This window comes from Odocoileus virginianus, chromosome 6, assembly GCF_023699985.2.
Source record: "Odocoileus virginianus isolate 20LAN1187 ecotype Illinois chromosome 6, Ovbor_1.2, whole genome shotgun sequence".
Taxonomy (NCBI): domain Eukaryota; kingdom Metazoa; phylum Chordata; class Mammalia; order Artiodactyla; family Cervidae; genus Odocoileus; species Odocoileus virginianus.
The window spans coordinates 14865120-14889923 of NC_069679.1; the positions used below are offsets into that span (position 1 = coordinate 14865120).

Below are 24804 nucleotides of genomic sequence, written 5' to 3' on the forward strand. Positions count from 1 at the left end.
TAAGTAAACACATGTAAAGTGTTCATAACAATCCCTGCACAGTAAGTGCTCATTGAACTGTTCCTAAAGAAGGCAAATTTTTGTTGTGGGATCTGAGTTTCAAGATCTGTGTTTTAGCTAGGAAAAAAATTCACTCAATTATAAATGACTTTTTTTTCAGTGCTTACTAAATGTCTATAATTATACCAGCTGCTGCAGTTAAAAAATTTTTTTGTTTGTTTTTAAATCTCCTGAATGGAAAAAAGTTTAAGAGATGATCCTCAGTTTCCTAGTGTGAAACTACTAAAATATGGGAAACAAACAAGGTAAGGTTAAGTGCTCCTAAGTAAACATGAAGATCATGCTGATAGAAGAGAGAAGGAAGTGGTCTATGTTGACTCAAACAGCTGAAAAATGGATAAAAACTGACTAGTCTTCTTGCAGGGGGGAAGCCAATTCTGACTCCATGTTGGAAACTATTTCTTTGACTTGCTTTTACTATTATAATACTACTACTCAAAGATTTGTCTGGAGGATCCTGCCCCTCTGCTTGACTGTAAACTAAAGTGCCTTTGTTCAGCTCAGGGAGAGAGAGCTTGTTCCTGCCCACCTATGAATAGAAGAGATTAACTCACCCCTTCTGAAGGCTGGACATTCCCTTGGAGATGTTTTGCAAGACTGAAGACCCTTTCCCTTAACTTCCCCACTGCATCTCCCTTTCTATTCTGCCTTTTGACTTTCCTCACTGCTTCTCTCTGATCTATAAAAGAACCTGGCATCCAGCCCCCAATAAGACGGTTATTTTGAGGCGCTAGCCTACCATCAGTTCTGAATATTCATGGGAAAGACTGATGATGAAGCTGAAGCTCCAATACTTTGGCCACCTGATGCAAAGAACTGACTCACTGGAAAAAACCCTGACCCTGGGAAAGACTGAAGGCAGGAGAAGGGGATGACAGAGGATGAGATGGTTGGACGGCATCACCGACTCAACGGACATGAGTTTGAGCAAACTCTGGGAGTTGGTGATGGACAGGGAGGCCTGGTGTGCTGCACTCCATGGGGTCGCAAAAAGTCGGACACTGAGCAACTGAACTGAGCATGCCATCTTCTTGGTCTGCCGGTTCCCCAATTAAAGTATCTTCCTTGCCTCAAAACGTCCTCTCTCAGATCCATTGGCCTATCCTGCGGCGAGCAGAGCTTGGACTGGGTAAGTCTGAGAAGAAGAGACAGGCATTACTCCAGGCAGATGAGACCACGTGAGCGAAGGAATATTACAGGAGTGAAGAAGTAAGAGCAGTGGGAAGTAAGTATAAACAGGGGCTTAGGACCTGCAGATTATGAGTGGTTTATAATGCAGGTATAAGCAACCAGGTCTTCATGCGGGAGGGGAAGGGGGACCATTTAGGTTCTTGAGAATGCAGTGTTAACCAGACAGAGAAAAAAACTGGGGGAGAAGATTGAGCAAAACCACGCCAGAAGTGTAAGGCTACTTTGCCTTTCACCTGAAGGAGGCCACATAAGTGTCTGAAGGTTCATTTAAAGGTGGAAGGGTTATTAACAACCGACAAGACCCAGAGAGTTCCACCTGGGTGGAACTCGCCCCACACACGGGCTGCCTGATGCTTAATCCCAATCTAGAATTTTACTGATTAGTTAACCGAATTTAGCAAACTGTCAGAGAAGGTGCTCGCTTACTGGATTGTTATTTATGCTGGTGACAAGGGCCAGGGTTCACTGATGAAAAAACATGGGAAAGGGTGAGAGGAGGCTGAAAAGTGAAAGGAAGGGGAGAGAAGTGCGGAAGGTGCCAACCAGGTCGCCCGGGTCGGAGCGGAAGGTGGCCGGGGTCGGGGGTCGAGCGGCCCTTAGGGGCCCCCTGGGGCCCGCGCCTCGGGCGCTGCGCGTGTGCTCGCGGGCGGGGCGCCCCGCGGCCGCCAATGGCCAATCCGGGCTGGCGTCCGGGGAGGGGCGGGGCTTGCCGGCTCGGGCTCCGCGAGTCCTCCTTTTTGCACACACACGAATACAAAGAGCCATACGACCTTCGGGTATCCTTTTTCCATTTTTTTTCTCCTTAATCTTGTGTGTGTATTCAAGTTTTTTAAAAAATAGAGATCTGTGGCAGTGCTGGGGTGAGGAAACTGTTGCTAAGGGGAATGTGCGCTTTCCCCCATTTCTTTTTCTGTCTCTCTTCCTCTTTCTTTTTCCTGGTCAAGGTTTTAAATATACCAAGAAGTTGAGAAGCAGGATGACCGTGTACAACTGTTTCCAGCCAAATTTATAGAGATTTTTTTTTCTTTTTGCTATCACATTTTAAGAGCTGGTAAATTTTTATAGTCGAGGGATTTTTAAAAATTTAGCCTCTTGGGAAGTAGAGGTTTCTTTTTGAAGCGGGCCGAAGGGATAATGTAAATTTCTGCCACAGGCAACGTCGAAGGAAACAGATTTGAGGCTCCCTCACAGAGCTGTTTGCGTGCGTTTTACACACCCTCTTCCAGAACCAAAACCAAGTGGCTTGAATGTGGCAATTGTCCAAGGCCAATAGGTTAAAAATGTTTGTATTTTATAATTGTGACACTCATTTCCCTGGGGGAGGGGTCAAAGCCCTTTTTACAATGTGTCTTACCCACATTTTTCATGAAGACTGTGTGTGTGTGTGTGTGTGTGTGTGTGTGTGTGTTTTGAAACAAGTTCGTAAAGATTTATCTTGGGGTTTTGTGCTTTGTGTATATGTACAGTGTGTGTATATGTGCCGTATCAGATTTTGTTTTTAAAAGCGACTGCGTTTGGTTTTATGTGTGCAAAGCAGCCCCTAGGATGTGGACTTTTTTTTTTTTCCTGTTGTGTTCCCAAATGTGATCCAGACAGGATTTCATGTGCAAACTACAGCCTAGAAGCAATCCTATGCATAGAATTACTTAGGCACTTTGATTCTATGTGCATTTACTGTATTTTCTGCTCTTCTAAAGTATCAACTTACTGAATAATTAAATAATTGCTAGGGAATATACAGTCCACGTGGCAAATGAGGGTAAGCAATTTATTGACTCTGGTTTAAAGCCTTCTTTAGTGACTGTTTTGCCTAAGTGGTTTTGCTTTTTATTGTCTCACGTTCTTAAATGTACAGCTGTGTATATTTTGGCCTTTATGTGTGGTTTGGTTGGTGTGTTCATAAGGGAAGTTCTCTCTTGGCTTTTTGACAAAAATGGTTGTTTATAGGTTGGGATTTGTTTGAATAACTCCACAGCTGACAAAATATCAGGAAAATAATCCAGTCAAATCCAATTCTCTAAAACCGTTCTTGGTGGTGGTGATGGGGGAGGGGCCAAGAGGAGGCAAAGGCAAATAATACATAGGAGGGATAAGAAGTGCATTTTGGTTACCATGTTGCATTTTTGGAATGAAAAACGTTCTCCCTAAGATAAGAGTCATGGACAGAAGTGTTTGAATTATAGGGCAACAGCCTCAGGGCAGTACGTCGGTTACAGGAGCCATTTTCTCACTTAATTCTGTTATAGAACCACTGTCTCCTATTAGGAGTCATACGGAAAGCGTATTCAAATCTATATTGGCAGATTAGAGTGAAAGGATAGGAAATATATGGGGAGAAACTAGAATGTCACAAATTAGTGATCACGAGATTTAAAAAAAGGATCTGTAGAGTTCAAATTTCAGAACAACAAAACCACTGTATGATGATAATACAGTTCCATCCCCCAGCTTGCGTCCCACTCAGTTTCAAGCTGTATTTAGGACACCTAACAATGGCGATAAAACTATTTGTACAAGTCTTGACATTCACTGTAATGAATGCAGCCTGTGTGACCTCTCTGGGTTTCTTACCTGTACTGAGTGCGTTTCTATTCCCTAACAATACAAGTCAGATCAGTCTCAAATGTGGAGCATTCCACAAGTTTAGACCTGCATATATGAAATCTAGTCAGAGTCTTAAAGTAGCCTTTGTGATGGCAGTAGTGCTGGAATTATTAATGGAATTTTGCTCTTTCTTATTCTCCCCCCCCCCCTCCACCCCATTGTACGTCATCATTTTTACCTTCTCGAAGACAGCTCTTCCTAGAACGGTACACAGCCCAAGCCCCTGTCTTCCTAGGTTAATTGATTTTTACAAGGAACTTAGGCTCTTAGCCAGTATTCTTGCTTTGAACGTCTTGGTAAGAGAATTCCTCCCATGAATATATCGTTGGCTTGGCCCTCGTACCAAGGCAAAGCAAAGCTAAATTCGGTTGATTTTGCTCTGGAATCTGCGGGGCCCATAGATATGAAAACTTACTTGAACTAAGGGCAACTGCTACCTTGCTAGTGTTATCTGAAAGATCTGTAGCTGAGGCCGGCAGGAACGAAAAGCCTCCTAATGTATGAGGCCGATCTGTAACCAATGTACCTATAATCGTGTACACGCAGCTCTATGAGCAGCAGGCAACAAAAGGGAGTAAACAACAACAAAAAAATCAAGCTAAAGATGGCGTCTAGCGGCCTTGAAAAAGCCTCGCAGTCGTGTCCCTCCCTAAAGAGGCCCCTCCCCTCCCTGACTTGTTGAGTGATTGTGGATTGCGGCCAGTAACGTCCCCGGCCTTGCTCCGCCCCATCGTCCAACCGCCAATCACCAGGAGCCCGGAGACTGGAGGCGGGGCCTCCCCGCGTGCGCGCGCTGGCAGGGTACACGGGCAGACACCGCCTTCCCTAGCAGTGAGCCGCGAGACTCGACAGAGTCGAGTAGGCTGGAGCTGCGCGAGGGGCTGGGACACCAGTAGGGTAGCCAAAGCTGGACCTCCTCGGGAACTCCCCCGCCATCCTCAGCGCTTTCTTGGCCCCATGGCAGTTACCACGGTGGTCCAGCTAGATCTCCGGCCGCGCCTCGGGTCAGTCGGCTGTCTGCGGCGCTGTGAGGAACACCCCTTCCTCAAGACCCCCAGGGCACACCGTCTGCCCGGGGGCTTAGTGACCGGTCTCCCTGTCCCCTGCGGCCCCGAGGGAAGAGCTCAGCTCTGTTCCGCCTTCGCGCTGCTGCGCTCGCCCTACCTGTAGTTGAAACACTCTTCGGAAATGGTTCTGTTTTCCCTGGTGCCCACCTTGTCATCGTTGACTAATATTTAATCAGCTAACATTTACCAAGGGCTCGCTGGGCATACGACGCAACTTTGGGAGCTAGTTTTTCATTTTTCAGTTTCTCCGGAAATGCAGAAGAGCCATAATGTCAGGTATATGGATATGAAAACCTTACACCGGTCATTATCTCACCAAGTTGCATTTTAGCAAATGTAAAGAAAAGAGGTATTTTAACACTGGTACTACTCTACAAATGTACTTGAAATTTTCGGGTTATGTGAAATACTTTTCTTAGGATCTCACTGTACTCTCTGGGTCCACATCTCTCTCTTTTTTAACCCCTAAAAAACAAGGTCTTAGATTTTCTTTGTTGATCTCTATTTGGGTCAGTGTTTCAAAATGTAGAAAAAAACTACTAATGATATTTCCTTACCTGCTCTTGGGTGATAAAGAGCTCATCTCTGATAGAAGCAGATTTTTTTGAGAAGTGAGACATTTTTTAGCAGATGAGACATTTTGCACCTTCAGGTGGAGGAGCAGGGCTGACTGGCACAGCAGGAGGTTTAAGTGGCCATTTTCCTTTTTATTTCTTAAAGTGAAGATTATGGTATGAACTGCTGTGCTTTCAGTAATCGCATTTAAGGAAGTCCATTGCTGGCGTGACCCTGAATGAGTCAAGGGCCCATTATAAAAACGTTTATCTTCTCAGTGATACCATAGACTACACATCTATTAGATAGTGAGGAAACTCTTATTTTTCCTAGTTTGGAGGTGAACTCAGTCATGCAGAAAATTCAAACTCAGAATGGGTTGAAGCAAGCAAGGGAGCTGCCAAGAGTATGATATATTTAGTTCTAACAAAAATACATGTGACTTGGGAGGAAATGGATAGTTAAGATTATGGACAGCCTTACCCTGAACTGTCTGTCCAACGATGAGTTTTCATTCTTCATCTAAATATTTATGAAAAAATATCAAAATTATTGAAAAGCACATTTTCTAGGCTCCTTTCACATTATTAAAATTAGACTGATCCTGATGAGCCCCAAACACAGATTTTATGCACGCTTCAGTTTGACAGTTGCTGTCATTTTGTGTTGGCAAATTTTTGATAGGAGTGAAGATCATTTTAACATTCTAAAAGTTGATAGCATTTTGCAAAAGGCATATATATTCTTCAGTGATGGTCAGTCTTAGTTCATTCCTCTTTCTTGAACAAAAATGCAAACTTGATTTTAAAATAAATCAGCAATCTAAAAAAAAAATAAATAAATAAACTAAAATAAATCAGCAATCTGAAATTGCAAAAGTTGACTGTTAATGTTTAATAATAATGGTATAGACACTGCTTGGATAATTTATTCCAATTAACCATTGCTCTGCCAAACATTCCACAGATTGCTTTACAGGTTATTGTATTAAACAGTTATACATTTTGAGAAGTAAAGATAGCAGAATAAAGTTTAGGTAGGTTAATAATGTTGGCAGAGTTAAAGGGGCTCTGAAACTTTCAACTAGTTATGGAAAAAAGCAAGAATGATTATGTTAAGTCTGCAATGTTAGAAAAGAAGGATTTAATAGGTTGTAACAGCAAATAATGCAGCACTGTCTATAATAAAGTTCTCTTATCAGTTTGAATTGTTTATACTGAGGAAGATCCGTAAAAGAATGTTTCAGTAGTGTACATCTTTGTCTTCATTGCTCCACATCAGTGAACCTTTGCCCCTGCATTCATTTTTTTCTTCTCTGCTGACTCAGAGAAGAGCTCACCTGCCCGCCTTCTCACATTGGGAGGATCCTTGCTAGAAGAAAACCTAAATCCTTTCCTAATATGTTCATCCTTTCCTTTTTCACTGACCTTTTTTCTTTCTGCTTTTTAAATATACTGAGGCTCTAGTGTCCCTTCTGACTTCCTGCTTCCTTCCTTTCATATCTATACTCTAGAAAACTTGACTTCATGTCTTGCTTCCATATTCTCTCCATCAATTTCTCTTTCATCCAATGCATAGTATTACTTCCACTACCAAAAACAAAAAACAAACAAACAAACAAAAACTTACTAGTCAGCACCAGTGACCATCACAGACAAATAACATGCATTTCCTTAATTTTCATCTTGTTTTAACCATTCTGCTGCACTTGTCACAGTTGATTAGATCCACTTGTTATTCTTTCTACTTTGGTGTTCCTAACACTTTTTATTCCATCTTACTGAACATTCTTTTTTAATGAAGACTTTTCCAAGGATTGGCTCCAAGTGCTGTCCTTGGCCCCTGCCAAGGACCTTATACTTACTCCTTGGAGAACTCATTCACTCTCTGAGGTTCAAATATAACCTCCTGCTAAAGTTTCCAAGTCTGCACTCCAACTCTGACCTTCCTCTTGTTTGTTTTTCAGCCCTAGCCAGTTGCTTTCAGAACATTCCATTTAAAGATGCTGCCATCAGTTTGATATTTAACATGTTATATAAATACACATCTTTCAATCATGCTGGTGGGCCTCTCAGCTTCTTCATTTCTATCATTCTGTCAGTGTTACCATCTTCTGACCCTTAGGTTTACAGTCTTGAAGTTGTCTTAACCAATCCCTCTATCCCGCATGTTTATTAAGTTAAGAAATAAGATCAGTCCTTTCTCTAGGATGTTGAACCTTCATATCCACAAATGTACATTCTTATCACTTCTCTCCAGGATTAAACAGCCTTGTAATCTCTAACTGTTCCACTTTAAGTGTCTTAAGACAGAGGTCAGTAAACTATAGCTCGTAGTCTAAGTCTGGCATTACACCTGTTTTTGTTGGCCCCATGGGCTAAGAATGGCTTTTATATTTTAATATAAATATTAAAATGTAATATTTTGTGACATATCTGTATTAATAAAGTTTTATTGGAACACAGCCATTCTTATATTTATGTATCATCAATGGCCCCTTTGTGCTACAATGGCAAAGTCCAATGGTTGTATCAAAAACCACATGGCCAGCAAAGTCTAAGTTTATTTAGTCCTTTCCAGAGAAAGGTTTGCTGACCCCTGATCTAAGAGTTTCCTTAACTTGGTTTTCAAAGCCCACTGTCAGCTTTCTGTACTTTGTATATAAGCCCTTTTGCTCTGACCTCTCACATGGACCCTGTAAATGCTGTAATGTTTGTTTTTTTCCTCTCACTCACCTTGTCTTCTTACCACCGTACCAGTTCATCCTATACCTGCTCAAGTCTCAGTTGGAGACTTTTCTTTGATAAGACCCCTTTCTCACATGGTTTCATTCTGTTGATCTTTCTATAATTTTGAACTAACTCAAGATATGTCTATTCTGTACTATATTTTTAGCCACTTGTGTATATTTTGCTTTGTTCTTTAGACTTTTGTTCTTATATGCGCTGTAAGCTCCTTGCGTGGAGGGACTTTATCTTCCTTTCACTTGAGTACTTGGAGGTGGCAATCCATTTTGGTGACTCATCTTTTAGCATGGCCTTATATAGACAGAATTTTTAGAAACACTTTTTTTTTAAATATATATAACTCTAATGAAGATACATGTAGCTATTGATACTAGCATTTTAAATTGTTATCTGGTTAGTAAATATAATTGTGAAATCTTCCTTTAATACCTGCCAACCCCAGTTTCCTTATCTTTTTATTCAGGGTCTTAGGCGTTATGTGAGAGACTCTAGCAGGACCCAGGGAAACTAAATCAGAAATGATGTCCATAGATACCCCAAAAGAGTTATTTGAATGCCCGCTGTGCTACACTGCACTGTACCAGGTTTTATAGACAGATTAATTCAAGAAAACACGTATTTGTTGCCCTAAATGTGGCATTCTAAAATGGATAAAGTTAGGTTATACCCAAAGTTGAAAAGCAGAAAGAAACTGAGGCACAGAATCGTAGAGCAGGTTAGTATGATATTTTATGTCAACACAAATATGAAAATATATTTAGCATTAAAAATGAGCAGAGTTGGGAATTCCCTGGTGGTCCAGTGGTTAGGACTCCCGAGTCTCCACTGCAGGGGGCACAGGTTCCATCTGTGGTTGGGGAACTAAGATCGTATATGTAGCACAGTCAAATAAATAAATAAAATTAAAAATGAGTAAATTTGAACAGTATCCTTAGTCTAAAGCCAGTTCATGATAGCAAGTAGTTATAAATACTGTTTTCTCAATTACCTTTCTAATTTGCATCATAAAAGGTTTTGTACTGATAAAGGCATCTTTGTAGGCTTGAATTAATTTCTTACAACTTTGATATTGAATTTAGAGGGGAAGCTCCCCAAATTCTATCTCAAGCCATTGCCTTTTTTTTTTTCCCCAAAATGAGGACATCAGCATGGATATTCAGGATAGGAACACAATACGTTTCAGGAATCCAGCTGTTATGTGTGGAGCACTGACTGTGTGCCAGCACTCTGTTGGTGCCTTTATATATATATTAAAAATAATCTTCACAAAAACACTCGAAGTGGGCAGAGAGGAGGTAGATAGCCCCAGAGGACACTGAGGCCCAAGTTCAAATAGCCCTTAAGTGGTGCTGCATGATGAGAACCCTATTTTTTATTTTATTTACTTATTTATTACTCCCATCTCAGTGCTGTTTTGGGAAGCTGACCTAAGAAAGACCATTTAAGGGGACAGAAAGACTTGAGGCAGGTACAAGGCCAGCAGGGGAGAAGGCCTCCTGCAAGAAAGGGTATCTGGGGCACGAGTGTAGCAGTTGTCAGTTTGATCCCAGGAAGGATACCTACTGTTGGTCCCAACATGATGCACCTTAGTTTTTTAAATTTTTTTTTTAAATTGAGGTTTATCTGATGTACAATATCATAGGTTACAAGTATATAATACAGTGGTACACGGTTTTTAAAAGTTGTACTTCAATAGTTGTAGCTACATTCCCTGTATTGTATATTCTTGTAGCTTAGGTTTCTCAGGTCCCACAGTGGTAAAGAATCTGCCTGCCAATGTAGGAGACTCGGATTCGATCCCTGGGTCAGGAAGATCCCCTGGAGTAGGAAATGGCAGCCCAGTCCAGTATTTTTGCCTGGAAAATTTCAAGGACAGTGGAGCCTGGCATAGTCCATGGAGTTTCAAAGAGTTGGACATGACTGAGTACGCACATACACACATATCCTTATAGCTTATTTTATATATTACTGATTTATTCAATTTTGGGGGGTATATTCCCTGGTGGTCCAGTGATAATGACTCTATGTGCTGTCTCTGCCCAGGGCCTGGGTTCAATCCCTGGTTGGGTAACTAAAATCCCACAAACTGAGTGGTGCTGCCCCCAAATTTTTTTGTAACTGAATTATAGTTGATGTAAAATAGTACATAAGTGGCAGGTCTTAATTTCTTACTGTACAAGTCCTAAACCCAAGTGGGCGATCATTTGTATATTATCATTTACGTAACTTTCTTTTTCTTAACAGCATCCATGTTTCAGGTTAAACTCTTTGCATGATGTTGGTTTTAAAAAAGTTAAAACCCCACAGGAGCATGTAGGCCCTTATTTAGGAAGGAAAAGGATTTATTAATGATTCATTTATAATTGACTTGGGAATTGCTTAGTGCTTTCCTTTAACCTTTAGTTTTAATTTGACTTTAACCTTTAGATTTTTAGGTTTAGCTCTGCTTTCCACTGACTCTAATGACAGAGAAGCAGTAAATGGATTTGAGTTACGTTATTTCAAGAAGTGAATATCTAGAACAGAAAAGCATTTCTTCGATATAAAGGGTAGAAAGAGCAAATTAAAGACTATTCTTTAATAACCAAATGTAATTAAAATGCATTATCAGATTTACATTTTAGTACCTCAGAGGCATTGATATTGCCTGTTTCTGAAATGAGATTGCTGATTCAAAAAAAATAAAACCCCAAATTTCTGTATGTGGAAAATTCTCCTAACCTCCTCCTCTCCTTTTAATTGTGGTGTTATGATATAATTTACAGGGTAAGATAGAAACGTATCTCTTGAGGAAATTGTAAACATAAGATTTTGTCACTTAGGGAGCTTCAGGCAGAAAGATTCTTTTTTTCTATAATCAAGTGTCATTTAGAAAATGACAATATGAAGTTCCTTGGAGTGTTCTCAGTGGTACAAACCCTCCCACACTTTTTTTCTTCTTTTTCTCCTGGAGTAGTTTAGGCGCTTAACTACAGTGATTCAGAGGAGAGGCAGTTTGGTTTATCATTGATATTCTGATCTCTCTTTTTGGGGGCTGGTTGTGTGGGCAGAGTGGCAGCATGGGGCTACTTAGAAACTCCTGTTCAGCTCTGCCGCTCCCTTAAGCAGCATGAGGAGCGGAGATGAGGGGCCCTGGAGGTGATTTTTCTGGGCTTCCAGCTGGAGCATTCAGAACAGTTAGCTTCTGTTGCAGAGGCCGGAGGCCCAGGTGTACAAAGTGTGAAGGTAGGGGTCTCTGCAGCCCTGGTTAGGGAAGCTCAATTCTCCCATCCAGGTTTTCCTTTCATTTCCCTGCCCATCCCCAAAGCATTAATGATATAATAGTGTGAGGTTGGCAGCGTCTTGGAGGCTGCATTGATTGGCCTCCTCCTTATTTAGGAGTATTATTCTGAATGCATCTGTATGCAAATTATAGAGATCGTAGAATCATGATTCTTTATGTCAACAAAAAGTGGTATCAGTTTAAGAAAAAAATCACATGCACACTAGATTGAAAGTAGCAATAACTGGTTTCTGCTGTCTTCCCCTGACCTTGAAAAAGATATATAAGTTTTCTGCATGTCTCTTCTCTGGCCCTGGGTTAATATGTGTTTCCTAGAGCTGTAGTGTGAATGAGATTAACCTATGTGAAGTGTTCTGAACTCCTTAAGGAATGATGTCAAAGCAATAAAATGCAATACTGTTATTACAGCCAAGATAGAGAGGCGGAGAAGACAGATCTACATTTTCTTCCTTAATCTTCTAATCTTTCCAGATGCCCGTGGGTCCTGTAGAGTCCCCTCTCCCTTCCTTAGTTTTGGAGTGGTGGGGGGTTTCATGCCTTCCACCCTCTGAAACCGAGTTCCTCGGGAAGGCCTTTGTAGGCCCACCCTATGGGGAAGGGGTGAGGGTGACCCCCCAGTGTGTGGGACTAGGGCAGCCCGGGATCTGCACAGAGAAGGCCCTCTGCACTCTGCAGGACGAGAAGAGGCAGCCATGGACTGTGTGCGCCTTCACGGCTAGCCCACTGCTCCAGAGAACGCAACCCCGGGTGCCCAGGCTCCTCTGACCACCCTCCATGAGGAAGGAAAGTGAATCCAGAGAGGCCAGTGCTTCCTGCGGTCCGGTCGGCTGGGGACACTTGTGGAGCAGTCCAGCAGCGTGAGCACCGCCCTTCCCGCCTCGACAGCCATGTCCTTCAGCGCCACCATCCTCTTCTCCCCTCCCAGTGGCAGCGAGGCCAGATGCTGCTGCTGTGCGTGTAAGAACGAGACAAGTGGGGCCAGCTCAGGCTGTCAGGGCGGGAACCCTCCTCCCAGCACCCCGATCACCGTGACGGGACACGGCCTGGCTGTCCAGAGCTCCGAGCAGCTCCTGCATATCATCTACCAGCGGGTGGATAAGGCCGTGGGTCTGGCCGAGGCGGCGCTGGGTCTCGCCAGGGCCAACAACGAATTGTTAAAACGACTCCAGGAGGAAGTGGGTGAGCTGAGGCAAGGGAAGGTACCGGCCACGGATGAAGACAGGGAGAGTCGGGCACACAGCTCCCCGCTGGAGGAGCCCGGGCCCCTCAAGGAGAGCCCCGGGGAGGCTGGCAGGGCCGTGCCGGCTGCGGAGGAGGAGTGTGACAGTGTGGGCAGTGGCGTGCAGGTGGTGATCGAGGAGCTGCGGCAGCTGGGAGCGGCCTCGGCGGGGGGGCCCGGACCCTTGGGCTTCCCGGCAGCTCAGAGAGATGTGCGGCTCCCGGGATGCGCCCTGACTGCGGGCGAGGGGCCCCCGATGCTCAACCCCGTGAGTACACAGCACAGGACAGGAGCCAAGCTGCTCCCCTGTGCCCTTCCTGGCCTTCCTCTCTTTCTCTGTCTTCTCTCCACCCTTCAGCCTTTCTTTTGGTGGTATCAGTGATGCAACAGCAGGGTACCCAGTCTCCTTTGTCAGAGAGAGTCAGCCCTCCTGTTTTTCTGAGCCCGTGGCCTTTCTGGTGGAAGGTCATTGCTGGCACGAGTGGCATCGGGGCTGCCCTGCCCTCCCTCCCGCTCTGTCGCGCCGCGTGGCACCTTCTCCGCAACTGCCTGATGGCTCCATGGGCTCTGCCTCTCCTGGCGAGGATGCCTGCCATGCACAGACGACTCATTCATATTTGATCACGGGCCCTCTGCTTGCCAAGAGGAATTCAGGACTAGGAGAGAGATGGGGATGTGAGGGGAGAGAGGCAGAGATGGGGAGGGAGAGCAGGGAATGAGGGAGGGAAAGGGCAAAGCTAGTAGCCGACAGGTGCAAAAGGGGAAAGAGGCCATTGGAAATGAAGGGTTCAGAAAGGAGAAAAAGTGGAGAAAAAGCAGAGGTGAAAGCTGAACCTAAGTGGAAGAAGAATTGATGCAAGGGAGAGAATATGAGGTGAGGCAGGAGGGAAGTAGAGGAAAGGAAATAAAATGAGGAAAAATGGGCAGTTGAGAGTTTACCTAAGAGGATAATAACACGTACGGAGGAAGAGGGAAGCCAACGGGCCTGTTTTGTGAGCCAGAAAAGACATAGAAATACACTGATATTTCAGGTTCTTTACTGCTCAGGGCCATATGAGCAGGAAAATCCTGGCTGAGAGTAAAAACTGAAGAATGTCACATGGAAGTCTGGAAAGGAGATGGAGCAAGTCTAGAGATCTCAGAGATGTGAAGCTAACAGATGTGTTGCCACTTGAGAGACAGTGGGAGGTCTGTCAGCTCCCATCCACCCTCTCCTCCACGGCGTCCTCCCTCTGCCCTCTGTCTTTTCCTCCACCCCCCACGACAAGGCCGACACCCAGGCAAGAGTAGAGAGAGCAGCAGAACGGGGCGGGGGTGGGGGGGGTGGGGGGGTGGCCTGAGACTCTGAGCCCGTCTGCTGGACCTGAGGAATGAAGGCCACCTCCAGGGTCATACTGCAACCGGGCACTGCCCCACCAAGGCCTAGCCGCACGGGTGGGTGAGGGCCCCGAGACTCGGCCCAGTCTGCCCCCAGGCACTATCCTTGGTTTGGGGCTGTCAGAGGAGCTGCTGGGAAGGTGGGAGGAGGCAGGGAGGCACCAGGCCCGGCAGTGCCCTGAGCTGTGGTTCTTTCTGGCAGGGAAGGCTTCCAAGCCGACAGGATGGAATTAGATTTCACAGCACAGAAAGCAGCTCACAGGTCTATAAATCTCAGCCTCCTCCCCCGCTTCTTTCTGTGTCCCCCCCCCCCCTACTTTCACTGTTTTGTTTTCCTGGCTGCAGAAATCCCCCTCCTTTCTTCTCCTCTCCCTCTCCCTTCCTCCTCCTTCCTTCTCTTACCCTGTGTGTCCTTGAGTGAGGGCGCAGGCAGGCAAGCCGATGTCAGGGCAGCGACTGTCGGATGTAGCCAGGGCAGGATCAAGGTGAGGGCACCCGCTGGCCCCACAAAGGGAAGAGGGCAGGGCGTGGGGAGGGGGAAGGCAGTGCCAGCCTCTCTAGAGGTTTCTGACTTTATATCTCCCTCCTTTGCTCCCATTTTTCTATTTCTCCTTCTTCTTGTTATTTTCTCACTCCTTCTCTTGCTTGGTTTTCTTATCATCTCTCTCTCCCTCAATCCCTTTCAAGCAAAACACTTACCTAGCTACCTTACCTATACTCAGGTGCAAAGCATAAATGACTACTCACAAATAGAGCATCAGAAACCTGCCTTGTCCTTACACTCAGTCCTGTGGTAATGACCCAAGATGAGAGGACCCACTGAGTGAAAGTTGCCCAGTTGTGTCTGACTCTTTGTGACCCCATGGATTCTAGCCTGCCAGGCTCCTCTGTCCATGGGATTTCCCAGGCAAGAATACTGGAGTGGGTAGCCATTGCCTTCTCCAGAGGATCTTCCCAACCCAAGGATGGAACTGAGGTCTCCTGCATTGCAGGCAGATTCTTTACTGTCTGAGCCGCCAGGGAAGCCCAAGAGGCCCTGTACCTGCAAGAAATATTTGCCCCACGTTCCCACCGGAGTCCCAGAGAAACACGCCATGAGCCACTGAAGACTGGGTTAGATTCCCCCCTGTTCCCCACTCCCTGCTCATCATACTTACCAGTGAATGATGGTTGACCAGGTTCCCACAAGCCTGGCTGGCTAATAGGGGTGGTTTTTTTTTTTGTATGTTCTTAGCTGGTGGACGATTATGTGGCCTCTGAAGGTGCAGTGCAGCGGGTGCTGGTGCCTGCTTATGCCAAGCAGCTTTCACCAGTCACACAACTGGCGATCCAGCGGGCAACCTCAGAGACCGGGCCAGAAAATGGAACCAAGCTACAGCCACCCCGCCCTGAGGACATGCTCAGTGCTGCTGCCGCCCTGGAAGGGAGTTTGGAAGAGTCAGGCCCTGGGGGAACTGGGGAGCTGAGACAGTCTCTAGGGTTCACTTCTTCCCCGTGCAGGACCAGAGGAAGTGGGCAGAAGAACTCCAGGCGCAAGCGGGACCTGGTCCTCTCTGTGAGTGAGCTCAATTTCTATACATTTTTTTTTTCCGTCTGGAGAGATAAGTGAAGAGTGAAATGTGAGTTGACTTTAAACTGTCCCATGTGGAATGAATGGTATCCTGAAGCCTGCTGGAGTGGGAAGGGCAAGGAGGAGACAGACTGTTCCCTAGCCCAGGGACAGACCAGCCCCTTGCTATCAGTGGAACTTGTTTAGGCTCTTCCGGATAGATTGATATATCTTCCATTTAAAGATAAGGGAATTATGTCATGTCTCCTGGTGATCTCATAATTCTGATGGGAAGATCTTTATGGGGTTCAGCAGATTGACTGCAGCAGGATAGCACTAGAAACTGCCTGCAGATAACCAGTGTTCAAGGCAAGCAGCAAGGGGCTCCTTGGGCAGAAAGGCCAAGGTGTCCTGAAGTGGTCCCATACCCCAAAGATGCAGAGGACCACTAGACACTCAGCTCAGGGATAAAGGTTAGAAGATTCTGGTGACTCTCAGAGCTCTTGGAAGGGAAGGTACTGGCCTGAATCAGTTCTGCCTGAAACCTTACAGTGGCTTGGAGCCCTGCTGCTGCTAAGTCGCTTCAGTTGTGTCCGACTCTGTGCGACCCCATAGACGGCAGCCCACCAGGCTCCCTGTCCCTGGGATTCTCCAGGCAAGAACACTGGAGTGGGTGGCTTGGAGCCCTAGTGCATCCCTAAACATCCTACAATCTACAGGATCCCCTGACCCTACCCCCACCCGTTACCCAGCGTCATTAGAGTCAAGGTTGAGAAACCCTGTTTTAGGGTGACCACAGACCTTTGGATCAGCTCTGTCATCCAAGACATCTTTCTAATGGAGACTGTAATGGGTCTCCAGTCTCTGGATAATAGCATATGAGGTAACCTGAGAGTTCTGGTCAAGGGTGGTGGTCACCACTGACATCCAGTGAAATCTCAGCAGAGTATAGAACCCATTTCTCCTTGTTACAGCCTTAGTAAAGATTGAAAGTGGCTGACTACCATTTATACCTCCTTTATTTATATTACTTCTTTCTCCTTTTTTCTAAGAGATCCTACTCTTACTCTCTCTTTCATTTGTTTTTAACGTTGATAGATTCTTTTCTTCCCCCTTCCAGAAGACACCATTCATAATCAATATCAACTGATTTCTAACCTTTATTTCAGATTTTGGTTACGTTCAATGACATGTCACTCATCAAGAATGGGGAGTAGGTTTAGTTTCTCTGTCATTGATTTCTAGTCCAACAAGACACTGTTGTTGCCAGTGACAGAAATGGAGGCTTATACCTAGAAGTACATTTCAAGAGAATTCCCCCAAATTCTTAGTGTTTAAATCAGAATATATGTGTGATAATTACAGTTTGCATAAAATCAGGATTTTTTTGGTCAGTTCAATTCCTCTTGTGCATACTGCCTACAGTGAGAGGTCTAGTGGTGAGGCTGGACTTCTTCCTGCCCTTTGGAGAGCTTGGCACAGTGCCTTCTGGGAAGCATGCTCAGCCATCGGTGTTGTAGGATGTGAAGATGGGCAAGTGGACCAGTCAGGGAGTCTTGCTTCCCATCACAGAGAAAGATATAAAATGCTCTTGTGTGAGTCTGTGGGTTCAGAGGGAGAGGGATGGTTGCAGATCTTCACTGTTCCAACCTGTAGCTCTGGGAAGGAATCCCAGAGTCATCTCTCCAATCTGTTGAGGCTGCTGTAGGTTGCTGCTCTGCCAGGGATCCAAAAGGCCCAAATCAGAACCTTAATTCCTTGGACTGCTGCAGATCCAGCCACCCATTGGGGAAATTATTTATTTTTAGCTTGCTCAGGAGGCAAGTGAGCCAGCATTCTTTAGTCTTAACACTTATTATTGGCTAGAGTATTTTCCCTTTTCACTTCAAGCTTGGTTTGATTTTTATCAGCTGATCTCTTCCAAGTCAATTGAATTGGAAAGCTATGCAACTCCTCCCCCATCTTTTTTCTTTTTTTGCAACTCTTTCAAATTCTTTCTGAAGCATTCACCCATCCCCTTGTGATTTCTCAAGTTTGGACTTCTAAAAGGTAAAATAACTATATCAGATATGAAGCTAGTACAACTCTTTTTTTTATGGAGTGGAGAACCTAGTCATAAAGTTAACAGTAATTTCCTAAGTTGATATGGTCAGTCAGTCATAGGAGTAAGAAGCGAAATTGGGCATTTTGAATACGAAGCTGAAATCCTGAGATCAGCATCCCATCAGTTTGGGACTGGGTAATTTCCATTGACTAAAGGACCTTGGGATGAAAATATAATCAGAAACAGCAAAACTAAATTTAATAGGAAGAAATGTAAAATCCTGCATTAAAGTAAAAAACAAACAAACAAAAAACAGTTGCAGAAGGGTGGAAATAGTAATCTGTGTGAAAAATGGACTTGAGCTGACTACAGGCTTACTATGAATGAACCCTGTGACACTGAGTAGGGATGGGGTTGCTAAGAAAGGTAACAGCATCTTGGGTTTCATTCCTAGAAGTATAAAGTTTTACTCAGGGAAGTAATACTCCCTTTGGCCAGACCTCAACGGGTGAGTTAGATTCAGTTCCAGGTGCCATGTTGTAAGAGGAACAGTGGCAAACCAGAGCGTCATAGTTTCATGAGAAGTCTGTCTGGCAACTATGTCATGAAGACTGGTTGAAGGACTTGGTGTTTAGACCAGATAAGAGAAGACCTCTGAAGAACATGGAAGCTGTCTTCATACTTCAGGTGCTATTAGGGCAAAACTGGGGTCTGATTTTGGAGTATCTAAGGCAAATTTTTTTTTTTTTTTTTTAACAATTAGAGATGTTCATAGTAGCTGAGACAAAAACTAGTGAAAGCCCCTCATTAAAGGTATATAAGCAAAGCTGAAAGATAGCCTGTTTAATGATGAAAACGGGTGGTTGGGTGACAGTGCCTCCAAGTTCCCTTTCATTTCACATTTCTGTTATTTCAGGTTTGTGTTTTTTGGACCATGATATTAGAACCCCTGGGATTTGTTGGTAATGTGCAAAGGCATATACCTGGGACATTTTCCTGGGTCACCAGTTTTACTGGAAGATTTTGGAAGACATTTTTATGTTAAGAGAAATACACATACATTACCAAAATTTTTTTTTAATTTACAAGAGTAAGGGGTTTCAATGCAGGAGATGCATGCAAGAGACACGGGTTTGATCCCTAGATCAGGAAGATCCCCTGGAGTAGGAAATGGCAAACCACTCCAGTATTCTTGCCTGGAGAATCCCACAGACAGAGGAGTCTGGCAAGCTACAGTCCATGGGGTTACAAAGAATCAGACATGACTGAGCTACTGACTGACTAAAGGGGCTTCGAGAAATGTGTCTACTTGAAGTAGCCCTGTTGTATATTTGCTTTCTCCTTACTATGTTTGTGGAAATGTTTGAAAACCTGTGTTCTAGTGACCACAGTCCCTGAGAGCAAGAGCAAGACCCAGAATAATTCTGAAGGCTCCACACAAATTAAGTGAAAAGGAAAAAAAAGTTTGTTGGGGGGTGTCCATTAGAGACACTAACATGGGTAGGCTCTCTGGCTAAAAAAGGGCATCAACAGAAAATGGTACCTAGGCCATGGGCAAGATTCATGCAGAAAACCCCATAGGGACCAGAGAAGGGTTTCATATTTGTTCCTGGCTTGATTCTGTGTTTTGTTTGTTTCCCCTAGAAATTGGTCCATAATGTGCATAACCACATCACCAATGACAAGAGATTCAATGGGTCTGAAAGGTATGATCCTTTTGAGGGAAAAGATCATAAGGAAATTCGCCAAGGAAAGGGAAGCAGAGGGGGGCTGCTCCAATATAATAGCTAAGCTAGGGCTTCCACCTCACCATTCCCTTTGTGTCGTGTCTTAGGCCATGGAGGGCTTTCCCACAAAGCTGATTAGTGCTAGGAATCTCTGTCTAGCTTTTAAAATGCTGACTGTCTTATTTACTTTCTTCTCTTGTGGCAGCATCAAATCCTCTTGGAATATTTCCGTAGTGAAGTTCCTTCTGGAAAAGCTCAAGCAAGAGCTGGTAACAAGTCCCCACAATTACACTGACAAGGAGCTGAAAGGTGAGAAAGACCGAGTTAACTTGCACCCCAGCCTTTCTTCATCCCCTGTTCCTGAGCAGAGAAGACGCCTATGGAGATTTCTGATTTAGGTGGTTTTGAAAATAGTGGACTTAAAAAATTGGTTTGGGCTATTTTTTCACCTAGGATTGTCTTTTTATTCCCCTACTCAGTCTGAAATGAAAATGGGAGAAGGAAGGGGCTAGAACACCATCATGCATGATGCTTATACAGAGCCCGAGTCTCGGGTGTTATGAAAAGGAGGTTAGAATTCAGACCTCCCCTTTTGTCCCTACATACCACGTCCTGGGTTTCCTACTTCTTGTGCTCTTCTGTTATTTGTCTGTAGCATTAAGAAAGTGTCTGCTGAAAAAGTACTTATGATCTGCTGTCAGCTGAGTAGAATGGGGTAGGTTTGACTGCGGTTGGGGGAGGGGAGTTGCAGAAGCATCAGAGTTGTCTTTTTAGAGATGCAGAGGGGCAGAGAGAGCTACACCAGAGAGGAATGAATAGATGCTGATGGATATGCCCAGAAAGCCCATCGTGTAAAAGTGGTTCTCCCCTCTTCCATCTGGTAGTGTTACGGCAAAAATAAAAGGGGCTGAGGACCCCTGCTTTCTGCTGCCTCCCTTCTCCCTCCCCACCAGGAGCCTGTGTAGCCTACTTCCTGACTAAGAGGCGTGAGTATCGCAACTCCTTAAACCCCTTTAAAGGCCTGAAGGAGAAAGAGGAGAAGAAACTTCGAAGTCGCAGATACCGGGTAGGTTTCTAGGCTTTCCTTTCAGAAAAGATGCTAAACTCTAAACCCTAATAAGCCACAGTGGGAGGGTGTGGCCTCTGAGAACAGGACTGAGTGGAGGAGAAGGAAGACAGGAGCCAATTCTAAGATCTGATTTGGGTTCTCTTGAGAACTTGGTTCTCTCAGGCACAGATTTTTCACAGCTTTCCTCCTACCCAAACCCTTTCCCCAAACCTAATGCGTGGTGTGTTGCTCTTCCTAATCTCTGTCCTGGGCTCCTACCTTAGCTTTTTGCCAACCGATCCAGCATCATGAGGCATTTTGGCCCTGAGGACCAACGTCTATGGAAGGATGTGACAGAGGAGCTGATGTCAGATGAAGAGGACAGTCTTAATGAGCCAGGTGTCTGGGTGGCCCGGCCTCCCCGTTTCCGGGCCCAGCGCCTCACGCAGCTCTGCTATCACCTGGATGCCAACTCTAAGCATGGCACCAAAGCCAACCGTGTATATGGGCCTCCCTCAGACCGTTTGCCTTCTGCTGAGGCCCAGCTTCTTCCACCAGAACTTTATAATCCTAATTTCCAAGAAGAGGAGGATGAGGGAGGTGATGAGAATGGCCCCGTCTCCCCATCTTTTGACCAAGCCCACAAAACCTGCTGTCCTGACTTGAACTCATTCATTGAAATCAAGGTGGAAAAGGATGAGTGAGATCTAAAAGCAAGAATAACTGGCATCTGCCACTCCCCATGTTCCTGAAAGGGGTGGCCACAGGGCTTCCCAAAATAACGAGATGTCTTCTACAGTCTGAAGAAGCAAACCCACCTCTCTTAACACAGTTTCCGCTGGAAGTGGAAGCTAGCGGCTCTGGTGGGATAAAAGGACTTATTTTCATGGGGGAAAAACACCCCAACTGTGAATGGCAAGCCCGAAAATGCTTATTCCTAAGCATAAACAGTGCCTCGGAGGAGCCTAGGATGAGAAAAGGAGGAGTATGGGTCAAAGAAACAGGCCTTCTTGACATGTGCCCTGGTCTCTGAGTTGTTTTTTTCTGCTAGTTTCACTCAAAGCTCTGGGGAAGTGGCCCTGGTGGTAGCTGCGACTTCCCCGGATTGCTGGTCTGGCTCTGCAGTGGAAGCAGCGCAGCAGCAGGCCAGGGTAACACTCCCACCTGGTGGACAGTTTCAGTCACGGACTTGATGCTTCTGAGCAGAGCACAAGCTCGGTACCTAATTGGAGTTGGGATCTAGAAGTAATAGCTATTGTTTATTCAGTTATATAAGGAAGCATTTATTATTCCTGACTTATACATGAGGAAATTAAGGCTTAAAGAATTCTTCTGTCTCACCAGCAGCTTCTTTCCCACTGTGTGACCAAGCAGTATGTGCGGTCATGGTAGTTATCTCTTAGTTCTGTCAGCCAAACTGTATTTTGAGGAAGGTGTATGTGTGTTTGTGTATGCATAAGCACAAATTCAGAACATACACACACAGAGAATGTGTGCATTTTTGGATAGACTGAGAAGTAAACATAGCTTTCTCTTTGTTCAGTCAGTCATATAACATATTGACTGCTTACTAGGTGTCAGGTACTGTGCTAGGTGCTGTGGATACTCTGTTGAACAGGCTAGATGCTGAGCAGAAGTTTTATCATCTAGTCAGGAAACCAGGCATTTAAGTAGGCAATGAAATGAACAGTGATAAGTGTGATTGGGGGGGGCGGGGAGCGTGTATGTGCCATGGCTGTGTACCACAGGGATAGCTAACTTGCTCTGGTGGCCTGGAAAGGCTTCTCAGAGGAGTGCTTAGATGGATGCTTGGAAGAGGAGGAGGAGTTAACCAGGAAGGAAGAGGAGGCAGAGAGTGTTCCAGCCCTAGGGAAAACAGCAAGTACAGAAGTCCAGAGGCAAGAGAGCACAGACAGCGTGCAGTTCTGCTGCAGAACCATTTGGGGAGGGGATGATGCCGAGAGAAGAGGCTGGAGGGGTAAGACACTCTGTAAAATATATTTTTTGGCTATGCCACGGGGCTTACAGGATTTTAACCTCCCCCAACCAGGGATCGAAACTGGGCCCTCAGCAGTGAGAGCATGGAGTCTTAACCACTGTCAGTGAAGTCCCTCGTTGACAAGTTTTTAACAGGGAAATAAGATGATCGGTTTTGTGTTTCTGAAGAATCATTTCACTTCAGTGTATATGATGGATGGGAAGGAGAGAAAGCCTAGGCAGGGAGACACTTGCAGTGGTCCAGGAGAGAAAAGATGGCCTGAGATATAGGACATATACATATAGTAGTGATGAGGGAAGGACAGATTTGAAAGCTATTTCAGAAGCAGAATTGATAGATGGTGATAGGATTCAGTTGGATTTGAGGTTAAGGAAGGAGGACGTAAGGTTGATGTTCAGGTTTCTGGCGTAAGTAGCTAAGTGGTTAAAAAAATGGTATCATTCACTCAGGAAATGCTGGAGGAGCCAGTTTTGGGAGGCAGGGAAGGTGAGGTCAGTTTAGAGTGTTGTGCGCCTTTGAGACAACCAAGTAAAGATGCTAGTCGTCAGCTGAGTTTTTTAAGTCCAAGAAGGTCTCGGCTAGAGAGATGGATCTGGGAATCACCAGTGTCTATAGAGCTTAATTAAGGGGATGGACAGTAGGGCCTGTGGAGCTCCTAGCTCCAGTTCAGACTATGGAGGGTCTACTCCAAGGTCATGAGCACTGCTGGAGCATACCCTGTCAGCATGCCACACCCTCCCCTCATCTGTCTGCTTTCTGTTATCCCCTGAAAACACAGGTTGTTGATCCCAACTCTGCCCATTTCTGCACCACCAACTCCTGGATGGGGCTCCTTTAATGGCATCAAAACTTTTCATAAGACTTACTCTCCCATTCTAACCCCAGAGGAGCGAAGTTCCCAAATATTGGAGGATGTAAGTAATTGGAAGGAAGAATCCAGGTTCTCCTTCCCCATGTGGAGACAGGAGAGGAGGGAGAAGCTTATGGTTGATCCTGAAGACGTAGCTCACGACAGGTTCTGGAGGCAACCTGCTTCCAGTCTGAGAGCAAACTCTCTTCTGGATGAGAGAAAAGCTGTAGGCCTGACCTGGGAAACACGTTGATTCTCAGGGGAGATGAGGTCAGGGAGCCAATACAGCTAGGACAAAGAAGCCTAATAGTTTGTGCCAAATTGATTTCCCCAAAGATATTAACCTCCTTTCTCCATTCCCTAAGGCTACACTAAGATTATAAAAGGTGTTCAAAATGTTGAGATGAAAATATATGCATGATTTGTTTGCATATCATTTTCATACTAATTTACTACCTAAATACAAAGGAGTCATTTCTTTCTCAGTTCCCCTCCCCCACGCCCCATGTGCTAGTCTGGGCAAAATCAGTTGGCTGATATTTAATTAGGTGTATTCAGCTTCAGCCATGGCTTCCTCTTTTCCTTATTCTTGATCCTCCAAGAACAGCTTCTTTTCCTTTTCCACCTTGATCACTTTCACTTGCTGTCGCCTCTAAATAACTTTTTTTTCTTCTTCCCCTTAGGTTAGTACTTACTGTTGATCACCAGTCTCCTATGGGTCAACCAAGGGTGTTTGCTAAACCTCAAACCAGGCCTTCTATCCCCACTCACTTGCTATATTTGCTAAAAATCTCATTTCCCAACACCAGGGGGTGTCTATCTATCCTTCTATCAGTCCTACCCCGAAGGTAGAGATTAGTCTCCAGCCTTTTCCTCTCCTTTTTCACACACTAAAGCTCCCTCCCACCCATTACAGAGTTCTAGGTTCAGAGAGTTGTCTTTTTATCTCAGCTTATCTGTTTTTCTCTCATTCTCCCTGGATTTGCGCTAATTTGTCACCTTCTAGGTCTATCCAGCCTTCGATCCCCGCACCACTCACGATCCCCTTCGGTCGTTCTCTCCTCTCCACACCTGTCTTCCACCACCTCTCTATAAAAGCTTCCTCGCTTTCCTGGGCTCTTACGCGTCTCGCGTCTCTGAACCTCTCTCTGTGTCTGCCTTTCTTCCCTCCCTCTGTCTCATGACAGTACTTCTGCATCACTCCCTGCTGATCTCCCACAGTGCCCACACGAGGAACAAAGTCACGGTGTTTGCGCAGAACAAGCCTCGCGTCGCCCGGTCTCGCATCGCGACATTCCACCGTGCCCCTCCGCGCATTCCAACTGCGAACAAAGAGTTCCCCGCCCCTCCCCCACTTTTTCCTGTCCTAATTCTTGAGTGATAGAGTAGCAACTGTCTAAACTGCCCCCGCCCTCCTTTCGCATCCAGTCGGCGGATCTCCAGCTCCGGGACACTTAGCACCAGCACCCGCCCCCCCCCTCCCC

At 45.2% G+C, this 24804-nt stretch overlaps 1 protein-coding gene across 6 annotated transcripts; it reads left to right on the forward strand.

Annotated features, from left to right (window-relative positions):
* The first annotated feature begins 1970 nt into the window (after positions 1-1970).
* C6H14orf93 (chromosome 6 C14orf93 homolog) lies at positions 1971-21491 on the forward strand. Of its 6 annotated transcripts, none has more exons than XM_020909599.2 (7): positions 1971-2027; positions 11979-12994; positions 15338-15658; positions 19341-19402; positions 19629-19732; positions 20377-20489; positions 20756-21491. In XM_020909599.2, the coding sequence occupies exons 2-7, from the start codon at positions 12395-12397 to the stop codon at positions 21173-21175; spliced, it is 1620 nt and encodes a 539-aa protein (XP_020765258.1). In that variant the 5' UTR covers positions 1971-2027; positions 11979-12394; the 3' UTR covers positions 21176-21491. The 6 variants fall into 6 exon arrangements, with proteins under 6 accessions (XP_020765258.1, XP_070324965.1, XP_020765287.1 ...); XM_070468864.1 differs by having other exon boundaries at positions 1994-2027; positions 12183-12994; XM_020909628.2 differs by having other exon boundaries at positions 2023-2111; positions 12183-12994.
* Positions 21492-24804: the final 3313 nt, after the last annotated feature.

Excerpts from the sequence above, each read along its gene's own strand:
- C6H14orf93 (XM_020909599.2), top strand. The coding sequence starts at position 12,395 with ATGTCCTTCAGCGCCACCATCCTCTTCTCCCCTCCCAGTGGCAGCGAG. Across the intron at positions 12,995-15,337 it reads GGCCCCCGATGCTCAACCCC|CTGGTGGACGATTATGTGGC; the intron begins GTGAGTACACAG and ends GTATGTTCTTAG. Across the intron at positions 19,403-19,628 it reads AGATTCAATGGGTCTGAAAG|CATCAAATCCTCTTGGAATA; the intron begins GTATGATCCTTT and ends CTCTTGTGGCAG.